General features: G+C 42.5%; 2 protein-coding genes across 21 annotated transcripts in view; one reads left to right on the top strand and one right to left on the bottom strand.

Annotated features, from left to right (window-relative positions):
- The first annotated feature begins 1420 nt into the window (after window positions 1-1420).
- On the top strand, window positions 1421-11392 carry LOC1279312 (proton-coupled amino acid transporter-like protein CG1139). 3 transcript variants are annotated; one of them, XM_061661300.1, is made up of 10 exons: window positions 1421-1625; window positions 3123-3521; window positions 6580-6795; window positions 6880-7152; window positions 7229-7313; window positions 7380-7521; window positions 7595-7725; window positions 9810-9988; window positions 10065-10240; window positions 10305-11392. In XM_061661300.1, exons 3-10 carry the CDS (start codon window positions 6659-6661, stop codon window positions 10544-10546), a joined length of 1365 nt encoding a protein of 454 aa, XP_061517284.1. In that variant the 5' UTR covers window positions 1421-1625; window positions 3123-3521; window positions 6580-6658; the 3' UTR covers window positions 10547-11392. The 3 variants fall into 3 exon arrangements, with proteins under 3 accessions (XP_061517284.1, XP_061517281.1, XP_319016.5); XM_061661297.1 differs by having other exon boundaries at window positions 3123-4176; XM_319016.6 differs by lacking the exon at window positions 3123-3521.
- Window positions 11393-12495, bottom strand: part of LOC1279310 (nocturnin) — a 20970-nt gene continuing 19867 nt past the window's right edge. For all 18 annotated transcript variants that reach the window (XM_061661294.1, XM_061661278.1, XM_061661279.1 and 15 more), the window contains one exon: window positions 11393-12454. In XM_061661294.1, the coding sequence (XP_061517278.1) occupies window positions 12284-12454 (171 nt within the window). In that variant the 3' untranslated portion in view covers window positions 11393-12283. The remainder of the gene's footprint in view (window positions 12455-12495) is intronic.

The following is a 12495-nucleotide window of genomic DNA, read 5'->3' as shown; positions in this document are numbered from 1 at the left end:
GTTATTTTTATGTAAAAGTTAGTTTTTAAATTATTATTTCATATTCCCGTGAAGAAAGGAAATAAAAGAAGCCCAATGCATGACAGTTTATAATTCTAGGAAATTTATTTTAAATATACCATCACTGTAGATATAAAAGCCAGGGCTTGATAGTTGTATATTTTAATGACATCGAAAATCAAAATTCAAATGTCCATGATATTTTGCAACAAGAGCAAACATTAATTCAACTTATTTTCTATATGGTTTTTGCAAAACATCATTATTAAACATTCAAATTTATAATTTATTGCTAAAATAATTTATTTATTCTTGATTCAGTATCTGACCTCCATGACCTACATACATCACATTAAGTTAAATGACCTCCAACTAAGTCTTCTTATGATGTTGAGCAATATAAAAAATATCTTTTAATCGTAAACATTTTGTAAAATCGAAGGACACGTAAATTACACTTGAATAAAGATTAAAAGTTTTGTACATCAGAACCAAAGCATCTCTGACACAATTCAAATGAGAACTTTAGTCAATTTATAAAAATGGTTTGTTTCTTACATGTCTACTCGGGACGTACATATTGACGAAAGACAACAATGTAGGTGCAGCTATGTGACCAGTCAGTACTATAAAAACAAACATACACAGAGCAATTACTCTTCTGTTCTGTGATGTGTCCAAACCCAAAAGCTGAAAATGGTGAAATATTATCAGTTATGAGTAATAAGTAATAAAAAAGTAATGAAAAAAGCAAGCGGTACATTGATTTATGTTTACCGCATATTCTAAAATAATATATTTCAAAACTACCGCTACATATTAACATTAATGTATTTTAGTTTTTTTTAATTAAATCTTAACCAAAATAATTTAAATCATGTATGGAGCACAGTTTGTTTCAGATTTAAAAAAAATAAAATGTTAATATAAACCATCAATAATAGTATCAAGGTTATGAGTGTAGATAGTAAAAACTTGTTGTGCAAGCTTAAAGCATGATTGCTATTGGACTGTAAGCTTATACCATGACTAAATTGAACTGAATTGAATAAACCTGTGTCGATAAATAAAATAACGATATACCTCGCACAAAGCCCCTGTTAGTATGCAATCGTTGAACATCGTTAAGGAGTAGAAATTTTTCCTGATGCTAGTACATATTTGTACTAATAGTAACAGTCCTTTTGCATCCCTACTAAAATACTCTTTATAAAAATATAGCTAGAAATACAAAATACAGTTTGCATCGTAAAATATAATCAACAGTTTTAAAAACATCTAAAACACACTCATCAATGAAATAAGCGAAAACAACATTTACGCTACACACTGTACACCGCAGGTGGAAGCGTACAAGTGTGCGTGAACGACGCGGTTCTTGCAAGCCCGCCCGCAACTCATCGAATGAATGAGCGCAAAGCAGCCGCGTCAGTCAGTTCACGAACGACCAGGCGTCCGCTTCGAGAGAGAGGAGACGCCTCCGTCCGTCTGTGCCAGTGACTGTGTGTGGAAGGTATTAGTGACCGGGCAAAAGGATACATACGCGAATAGTTTGTGTTGCTCGCTGTTTTGTGCCCTCCTCTCCCTACTGACTGCACTTCCGGTGCAAAGTGGCCGTACGAGCGGTGTGTATTTTACGTTTATTTATACCGATCCTTACATTCTTCGTTAAGCACGCGTACTTTATGGTGTTTTCCATGCCCCGTGGACATCACACCCGGACCCGGATCTGCAGCACGCAGTTTTTCCCATGGGTAGAGTGGTGCGTTGTATTTGGTACCATACGTCACTGTTAGTTCGTTATGGTGCTTGGGCGGACTGCAAGGACATTGGCACGCTTTGACACGTTACATAATTTCCAACTGCATTTGCGGTGCATTCTGGTTATCTTTTTTTGTTCCTCTCTTCTATGCTGCTTAGCATTCCCGTGTGAGTTATTTTCCCATCGCTCTCGAGTGGGAGCTATGTGCCAGAAATGCACGTGAATGAAAAGATGGTAAAATATATATAGATTAAATCTTCGCGACGGCTGTATCACTGCGGGACAATCCAAACAGTATGGTGGTTGGGCTGAGGTGACGAGAAATCGCTTGCAGCGAGCTCAAGCATGAGTGTTCGCAAATAGTGCATGAAAATGTTGCAATTTCTCATTTCCCTAACGAATGTGTTGGTTTGTGTCGCGGCGAAACACGACATGCGACGAAACAAGCAGGTGACCGGGAGGGTTCATTCTCGTAAATCGGAAGATACAGAAACAGAAAAAAGAAGAAACCGGACAGCACGTGAAGCGAACCACACACGCTGTAAAGTGAAAATTCGGTGTGAGTGGGCGAGTGTACACCTTCCCTGTGTCTGCGCAAGCAAAGGGCAAACTCACCAATACTAAGAACGGCCTCGGAAGATGGCTACGAGATGTTGCCGGGAGCGCACATCACCACGGATGGGATGCGAGGACGAGATGTGACGCCTGACTGCTGTTGTTGTTTGTTTGTGTGAGCTCGGGCGGGAAATCAGATAAACATTACGCGACGGCAACTAGCTCGCTCGTTTGTTGCCTCCATGGCTGTCGAGGTTTTGATGGCAAATTAATTTGTCCTTCAGTTTTCGCCTACCATATTTAGCAAATTTTGCCGAAGAATTAGATAGGCGATAATAATGCTATAAGAGAACAACGGGCAATTAAATGATTCAAGAATTAAGAAATGTTTTTTTAATCAATTAAACAATTAAGATGATTTTGACAGTCTTTGTTGAATAAAATGCTATTTAAGATATTCTTATTTACAAATGGACAACATGATGTTTAGTAAATGAGTCAGTTAGTCCTTGCTCAGAAGATGCGCGGTGTTAGGCAGTGTTCTTAACGAATTTCGCCTAATTTTAAATCATTTCGCATACTTTAACACAATCAAAGCAACCATCGAATTCTCCCCGTCACGCGCTTAAAATGTTGGTCCATTGTTTACACAATTGTTGGTGCCATGCAAAGGACATTGAGACATAAAAAGATTGTTGGTAAGAAACATCAATTATATACACAAACCTTGAAAGTGTTCAAAAATCCATAAGCATCTACCCTTTGACCCAAAACATCCAACATGCATTTCAAGTTTTTTGCGAAGGTCAACATCAACCCTCCAATCAATACCGGCCCTATCCGTATCCAACGGGAAATTTGCACTGACATCATTAGAGGCGCCATTGTTGGGAACGAAGCCTGCTACCTGTTATCTAGGGCGCTTGCTACGATTACCTGTGTAGAAGGCCTGACAAACATCTTCAAGGCTATTGACAGGCGGGAAGTTAGTTTGCCCTTGCAGGGACGCTCAACAAGAATCAACAAGTGATGCAGCTCCTCAGTACTACCATCTTGTGAAAATCTGGTCAGAAAAATAACTCAACTAATAATGCCGGATGCACCACGAAGCGCAACAAAACTTTGCCAAACGCTTGCGAACTGCGCCAAGGGAACTAAAAATAGTGCACACACGCTCCCGGTTCAATTGAAGCACTTATTGACGGTATGTAGAACCATCAATCATCCATCAGGGTGGAGTTTTTAGTAGCCGTAGAAACGTACTGCACTGTTACGAGATGCAATGAAAATTAAAGCTCTGCGCCGGCTGCACACGCCTGACACTACCAACTACAGTCCGATTCTGGCGTATCGCCGTAATCAATGACGTAAAGCGAGCTGAGAAGAAATCGAGACCAACGGGCGCACACAATTGCAATAAGGGCACAAACAATTTCTTTCAATTTACAACCACCGTCACCTAGTACAAGTGCGCAACACCCCAGCCCAACCCCAGACTCTGGTCTGTCTCACAAACACACCATCCTTTGGGGCAAACCCGATGGAGGCACGTCTTGTCTCGAGCAACACTGACACCCTTGTTGCCACTTTGACCGTGTCGTGTTAAAAGCATCGTTCAACCATCATCCTCCGCCCATCCCCTTTCAACCACTTTTGGACTTCACCCTACTATTGCTTCAGGAGGCCAATCTTCGCTCCTGCCCATGCTTGCGCTCAGATGGCCGTCGACCGTCGTCGTAAGCGGAAGTGAACCAACTCATTTGGTGCTGGATTTAAAGTGTTGGTTCTTGCGGTGTAGCTGCGTCGTGTGTTCAAGTGTTTATTCAAGGGGCCAGGGATAAGGCTCGATCACTTTACTGGTGCGTTGGAGATCCATGTGTATTGTGTAACTATTAGTGAGGAAACGTACGTTTTCAAAAAGTCATAAATGAGGAATCGTGCGAAATCGAACCGGGAGTTGTATGTGTGCCTAAATAGTAATGCTGCTGTTTGCAAGGAACTATTCTGCATAGTTTATCTGTGTTTGCCTTAACGCTACACTAATCGGATATGAATTTACGAGTGGACTCTTGATAAGTATCTCGTAAAAGCACCTAACCGATTCAGAATTGTAATATAGATCTATCATTATTTTATTGATTTTCGTCAATTGCTGAAGTAAGCTAGCTGCTGTGTAGTGTAATCTTCGGCAATAAAATTAGGCTATTGAAGTAAATGGGATAAAGGCTGCAACAGGTGTTGGAATGCAAATCACTTCTAGAGTGCTACCTAGTTTTCCCCATTTCAACATACATTCGATTATTTTTTTTGTATTTTTTTAACAAAAACACTTTAATTCGAAGTCAAACAGTTGATCATATTTCTGTTTGAGTATACGACCGAATGTTTCATCTTCGAGGTAATCTAATTTACATGAAAAGAGCCTCTCTTTCCTCCGGAATAATAAAAAGTGCCCCTGTAGACGACATAGGACTAATGACTCTAATCAGTAAAAACTAATAAAAGTAACCAATGGTAATTGTTCTAAGTCGTACACTAGGGCCATATTTTGATCTGCGAGAAATTTGTGGTCAACCCCAATTTGTAGACAAGATATACATTCGAATAAATCTTGAAATACTTTTCCAATCTAACAATTAAAGAGATTTATGCTTCATTAGCTTGGCTTCATGTTTTTTTTTTGTACCAAAAATGGCGAATTTCATGATCAAACAATTATTTTGAATTAAGTGAATAATTAAATTAATCAATTATTGAAAGATAAAGATAACATATATGTTGCCAAAAGAAGTAGGTTATTTTAAACAAATTATTTTGTACGGACTGTACGAATTATTTTAACATATACATGCTGCGCAGCTGTACGATCAATTTAGTGAGCCATTGTTACTTATAATACTATTTAAAATGTTGCCTTTTGTCGTTAGATGATAGATTGGGTTAGATGGGTAATGACAAGGCTAGTCCAGTGTATGAAGCCTAACTATTTTTTATTAATAAGAACCGAAAGGCATATTAACATATTCCAAAGCTGACGAAAAGCTGCATTTCGCGTATCTGTAGTTATATTTGTTAAAACCAATAATTATCTATACTTACCTTTAACTTCTGTATTGGGCAGAACATTTATTGGTTCAAGGCAATATCACTTAATTAATCCTACATGCTAAATCATAAAGGAAATGATGTGCAAACTTAGCATTTCTTACGTAACATAATGTAATGTAATGCAGAAAACGTCGAGTGGTACATTGTATCAAATTTCAAAATCTCTCACCTGCCCTTCCGCTCTACCATCCAACAAGGGGTCATCTTCTATATCAACAATGTTTCTATACTTTGATAAAACAATCTCCCCGTTGACGGGGCGGATGAGGTTTTAGCAAACCAGATTGCACCGCGACATTGAGGCTAATTTTGGCAACCACTGGCATGGCATTAACAGTGAACGTTCGCGTTCGTTTTGTTACTATCCTCAGCTCCCAGGTGCCGCCCCAGTTGCCCCGCTCGCGATCGTTGTTAGTCTCTTACCGGTTTGGTTAATCTATTTCAATTAGCGTCAATTCAAGCCGGCTTCACTATGCGCATCGCCGGTGGAAAGTGTTTTACTGCCTGCCCTGACGAGTAGTTGCCGAGCGTTGCCAAAAACCACACACACACACACCGGACCCGCCCTAGCACCATATGTGTAGCAGTAGAGCTAGAGAGCACATGCATCCAACAACCCTCTCCTCCCCATGGACCGAGGAATCTTTGCACCGATGACCTAATCGAACCACCTTTGCCCGGTGCAGCTAAGGGTGACTTGGGTGATGGGCAGAGTACGCTTGGTCAAGATGATGTAGGTCCAATCGGGGATGTTAATGCAAACTAGCGAATTTACGATCATTGAAATGGCACTGCTTTGGAATGTTTACTGGCCATCCTTTCAGCGTGCCAGGGCCGTTTGGAGATGAATGTTTGATCCCGGTTTCGCTTTTGCGTTTTACAGAATTGCGAATGTGTGTTTCAATTATTAAACCTCTCATATGAGCCCTTTAGCCAACGCCATACATCATCAACAAGTTGTCAAGAAGGTCAAACATGTTTCAACTTCAGCTGCGCAACGCACGACGCCTCTCGTTCGCGTTATGTCACGTGAGCTTCTCTGGCGATCGTGCGTGACTATCACAACAAAATACGACTTACAAAACAAAAAAACGCAAACAAACGAACTGCAATTGAGTTCACTTAACGCTGACTGATTTGGGTTCCAATTGCAGTGCGCAACTCTGGGCGGTACGGAGACACGGCTGTGAACGGCAGGCGTGAAGCGACACACCCCAACCCACCCAGCCCAAGATGAGCAGCTCGGGCGGAAGTCCCTCGAAGAAGGGCACCACCAGCGTGGACATGCAAATATTCGCCACCAATGGGAACACGATCGTCGACGAGAGCTACGACCCGCATCTGCACCGGAACCGGCCGCACCCGACGACGTGAGTGACACGTGGTGACACCAGCACACGTACAGGATTGCCATTTCGTTGCACAATTGTTCACGCCACATTTCCATTCCGCAGCAACTTTGAAACGTTGGTCCACCTGCTGAAGGGATCGCTTGGCACGGGCATTCTCGCGATGCCGCAAGCCTTCTACAATGCGGGCTACATCTCCGGCGTGGTGAACACGATCCTGATCGGCATCCTCTGCACGTACTGCCTGCACGTGCTCGTCCAGGCGCAGTACGCCCTGTGCAAGCGGCATCGCGTGCCGATCCTCACCTACCCGATCTCGATGAAGATTGCGCTCGAGGAGGGCCCGGAATGTTTGCGCCGGTTCGCCCCGTACGCTGTGTAAGTACGCTTTTCGAAGGGAGTTGCTTGCTTTCCTGGTACCGGTCTAATCTCTGGACGCGCACTCCATTTCCAGAGTCATTGTGGATGGTTTCATGATCGTCTATCAGCTCGGTATTTGCTGCGTGTACATAGTGTTTGTGGCGACCAACATTAAGCAGGTGAGCGAACTGATCGAACATGCTTTCGTTTCGTGAGCATTCAATGGAATTTGAATCTTTTCGTAGCTGGTGGACTACTACTGGCTCGAGCTGGATGTGAAAATTCACTGCCTGATCCTGCTTGTGCCGCTGATCGGGATCAACATGATCCGGAACCTGAAGGTGCTGGCGCCGTTCTCAACGCTGGCTAACTTGATTACATTCGTCGGTTAGTGTGTGCCCCCTTCATGATAATGCTGCCGGATCATCCGATCAATTACCTGTTTTCCTTACGTTTCCAGGCATTGGATTGATTCTGGCCTACATTCTGGACGATGTCCCACCGATCTCCGAACGTCAGCCTGTGGCTGAGTTGGGCAAATTTCCCCTCTTCTTCGGCACAACGCTGTTCGCGCTGGAAGCAGTCGGAGTGGTAAGTCTTCACATTTTGTTTATTTGTTTACATAATAACTGCATGGTCATATAGTTGGCCTAAACACTAACGTATACTTAGGTGCTTTTCAACGAAAACGTGCTAACGGACATAACACACATATTGAACTTTAAGGCAAATAGATTCTTGAAAATCTTTGATGAATTTACAGAGGACTTTTATCATTTTTTGAAATTTTACTGTTGATTTTTTTGTATTAAAGATATACATTTAATGTACTATCCAAAAAGGCATCCGTGATACATTGAACAATTAATCCTGACAGCTTGTAAGAATAGCTAATAATCCTCTCAGACCTATAGATTGTGATGCCTCAACACTCTTCACGAAAAGTATACGATTAATTTATTACACACCAATTACAACTATTCAGATGACTTATAAAGTTTTAGAGTTCTCACAAGTTTATTACACACATCTATACCATACACTAATCAGAAAACATACAAGGACACACTTATGTATACATCGGACATCATCAAAATCGGTATACATCAGGTAGAAATCTTTAAATATCATAGGTGTTAAGCCGTTAACGTAAAGAGAGGATAAAAGTGGTCTCAGATTAGTTCCTTGAGATATTCCAGATGTCCTCCATTGATTTGGGGGCCTAGTGAATGGTTAGCAGTGTGTAGAGTAGTGTTGGGTGATTCAGGATTCGAAAGATTCGAAGATTCAATCCCTAGAAAGAATCGATCGGATCGGATCTCGTTTGTAGGATTTGAATCCCTAAAAGATTCCTTTGCGATTGGTTTTGATAGCGATTCTATTGGTATTGCGATTGCGATTGGAATTCTGATTGCGATTGGGATTGGGATTGCGGTTGAAATTAGAGGCTGTCCCCGACATACGCCATTAATGGGGGTCGAGAGAAACCACGTATCTTTAATTTTGGAAGTCGAATCACGCAGTTTTCAGTCAAAGTATAGCAAATGTTCGTGTAATGTTGCATTTAATGAGAAGTTATAGTCACAAAATAAATTATTTGATTTGATAATGAATAAAGGTCCGCGTATCTGGGGGACCTGTACTAATTATGATGTAAATACTGAAATGTTTAACAATTAGGAGTAAAACATAATGACCTCTTATTCCAGCTTTAACTAATCCACCCCCCTCCTCCCGCTGCAAACTAGAATAAAACGCTATACCACATTGGGATTGGGATTCAAAGATTCGAATCTTATCCAAGATTGGGATTCGAAGGTTCGAATCCCTTCTGAGATTCATTTTTTCATCACTAGTGTAGAGTAGTGTTGAGTAAATCAGATTCTGATCTTGAAAAAATCACGAATCTTTAGGGATTCAAGAATCTAAAGGGATTCTTAAATCTTCAAAAATTCATAGAGCTTGAGCTTCTTATTATTCTTCTTCTTGGTGTAACAACATACATGGTCATGACAACCTATAGAGCAGCGGCTGTGTCAACCGGTGGAGAATTCCCTCCAAGGAGGGAGTTTTGATTTGGGGGGGGGGGAGGGGAGGATTTGTTATCAATACCAGATAATGTAATTTGCTAGATCTATGCGAAGCTTGGGGATTTATGAATATTTAGAGATTCATGAACCCTTGGAGATTCATGAATCTTTAGGGATTCGATTCGCGAATCGAATCACTCATCGCTGTAAATTCATATGAATGGATCTCAACGAATGGTTCCTGAAACCCAACACTAGTGTAGAGTAGTCCCGTTAGATATTCTAACGTCAGGACAACGATTCTACCCTCCCCCACCCCCCACTTTCCATCATCATCAGGGACCCTCAACTCTTCTTACCGCTTAAGGCCTCCGACAACCCAAACCCACCCCTGACTCCCTAATAACCTGGAGACCTCATTATCAACCTTCACACGATAGAATCGACTGATACTGGCTCAAACTTTGCTAGCAGGATGACTTAAGTTGACTCGATCAAAATCTATTTTCAGATCGGTATAAATGAGGTCTATTTTTTTTGTTCAGTAGTGAATTAGGTGTTGAGTCATGTGATTATAAATCACTATAAGACAGTTTCTGATCAGTCACATTCGGAAGAACATTAAGTTGCAATCCTTCTTCACAGATCATAGCGCTGGAAAATAATATGGCCACCCCGAAATCATTCGGCGGCTCGTGCGGTGTACTTAACGTGGGCATGATTGTGATTGTCTTCCTGTACGCCGGCATGGGCTTCCTAGGCTATCTGAAGTACGGCGCTGAGTCGGCCGGCAGCATCACGCTCAATCTGCCCCAGGAGGAAATGTGAGTATCCTGGACCAATATTCCAGTGGACTTGGTGCCTTAAATATTGATCGTATTTCGCTTTTCCGTGTTACAGCATGTCCCAATCGATCAGAGTTCTGTTCGCCATAGCCATCTTCATTTCGTACGGCTTGCAATGCTACGTGCCGGTGGACATCATCTGGAACGTGTATCTGGTGGAGAAGTACCGCGACTCCAACAACAAGCTGGTGTACGAGATGTTGGTGCGAATTGTTGTCGTCATTACCACTTGTGAGTAGATGCATTAATCCATACCCAATCCACATGCTAATATACGAACGTCACGATCCTACAGTTCTGCTGGCCGTTGCCATTCCTCGCCTGGGTCTGTTCATCTCGCTGTTCGGTGCATTCTGTCTGTCCGCGCTGGGAATTGCTTTTCCCGCAATCATGGAAATCTGTGTGCTGTGGCCGGATAAGCTGGGCCCGGGCAAAATCACACTCTGGAAGGACATCATTCTGATCGTGTTCGGCATTGTCGGGCTGGTAGCTGGCACGTACACGAGCGTGCGCGATATTATTCTTAGCTTCATGTAAAGCAGCCCGGACCGAGCCGGTAGGTTCTTGCGCAGGCTGCCAGCGTGGCCGCAAGATAGCCCAGTACAGGACGACCAAGTAGCTGCAGATCGACTATGCAGAAAAAGAAAAAAAAACAAGGGCAACAAACCAAACAGATACTACTTACAGCAATCTTTGCTAGCTAAAAGACGCGGTTGTGCACTAAAGCTTCCTTAGAGTGAGGGCATTTGCTCCGACCGTTCCTTCCTGTACACCGGGCCTGGGTCGGTGCTGGGTGATTCGTCGTACACTGGGTAGTGAAGATTTGTAACATATCATTTGTAGCATCGAACCTAGTAGAAACATTCTTGTCTGGTTTGCTAGTATTGATTTCAAGCCAAGCAGCCCACAGTACGCAAGCTAGCTCAGGTGTGTAAGCTTTTGTGTTTTCAAAAGCCGATAGCAGAAGTTTAAGCGAGATTGATTTTCAACAAAATAACCGCACAGCAACCTCAAACGGAACTAAGAAGGAAGAAGTGGATGGCTAAGCCTAGCTTAGAGCAGAGTTATAGATTTGCATATCAAAGCCAGCGCGTGGTGTAAGCGTTCTCACGCATTCTTTTTGTAGAAAACGGTGATAGCGATAGCTTTGTACAATCACTCAACGCACCACCACCACTACGATTACGCAGGAAATTGGCGGCTGAGTGAGTTCAGCCAGCAACGAACTTACTATGTATGTTTATGCTTTACGCGGGGAGGCGACAGCGCTTCCCGCTTCAGAATAAAAGGATACCTTTACGCGACCAATAACATCGTGCGCCTACATCGAACGGTGCAGCAGCGCGACAAGCAAAGCGAGAATAAAGCAAACGAGGGGCGAAATTATGTTTACTTCTTTTTTTATTATAAATAGATCGTTACCATTACACACTACTAGTTTCAGCAGCAGTATCTGCCTCCTTTACTGCGCGCTGGTGAGTGATATGAAAATATATAATTTTCTTCCTTTTACCGTTACACATTCTTCTGTTCGATGGAAATAAGTTCTGATTCTAATGCTACTAACATCTGGGTTATAAATATAGTTTTGGGGGATAATTTGTACACCACCTTCAGGCCGCCGGCCTTGCCAAGCATTGAAGGTGGAGCTATTTTTATATTCAAATTGCTCCGCAGTGGGGTTTTACTGATTCACGCATTTTTTTAAATTGCGAAGTTACGCGGTAACCTCGGTTAGTTAGGGAGGCGTTCTGGGGAGGGTGAACCTGTTGCTCTTAGCCCGGTCCCGGTATTATGTTATCGGCTTACACATCAGAACCATGCTAAACCAGATACACACATTTGTTATGGCAGAAATCAAGTCAATCATAAACATATACAGAAAAAAAACACACGATACCTAATTTGTTACGAAGAAAAAGAAAACAACACTTATTACACCACCTAAAACCCCCCTCTGTGTCCCTTCTTCCTGTTTTTTGCTTAATTCTCTGTGTCTGACACCTGGTTATGCACTGCATTGCTTACACGATCACAGTAGCTATCACATAAATAAAACTAAAATCGCCATGCCGCTACCCAACCAAACGATACAAACTGCGGTTTTGTGACTGCTAAAACAAACGCCCCGCCGCATAAAGGAAAATCGATTTTTGAAGCAATTTCAATACGGAACTGAAACCGATTCCCAGCGCGGCAACCTGTTGCGCTTTTGCGTCACTCGCCAGTTGCAGAAGCCGGTCGTGTTCATTTACGCCTAACGGCCTTACTGAACTACAGCTGATGGTTCGGTATCGTGCTACAAACGTCCGATTGTGAAGCATCGCTCGCGGGCTTTAATTCGATGTCGCACACCAGCGAAAAGTGATCGGAAGGATACTGGAAGCTGGGCGTGCGATCCACACCAATCTCCTCGCCGGAAGGGAACATGAGGCAATTTTTCACCTGCAGACAAATGAAGAGGGGAATAATATGGTAAGTTTTTC

This window comes from Anopheles gambiae, chromosome 3 (genome assembly GCF_943734735.2).
Source record: "Anopheles gambiae chromosome 3, idAnoGambNW_F1_1, whole genome shotgun sequence".
Lineage (NCBI taxonomy): Eukaryota > Metazoa > Arthropoda > Insecta > Diptera > Culicidae > Anopheles > Anopheles gambiae.
Note: the sequence above shows the minus strand (reverse complement) of the source record. Positions and strands in the feature narration are given on the sequence as shown.

Coding starts and splice junctions, on each gene's coding strand:
- LOC1279312 (XM_319016.6), top strand. CDS start 6,659: ATGAGCAGCTCGGGCGGAAGTCCCTCGAAGAAGGGCACCACCAGCGTG. Junction 7,726..9,809: donor CGCTGGAAGCAGTCGGAGTG/GTAAGTCTTCAC, acceptor CCTTCTTCACAG/ATCATAGCGCTGGAAAATAA. Junction 9,989..10,064: donor AATCTGCCCCAGGAGGAAAT/GTGAGTATCCTG, acceptor TCCGTGTTACAG/CATGTCCCAATCGATCAGAG.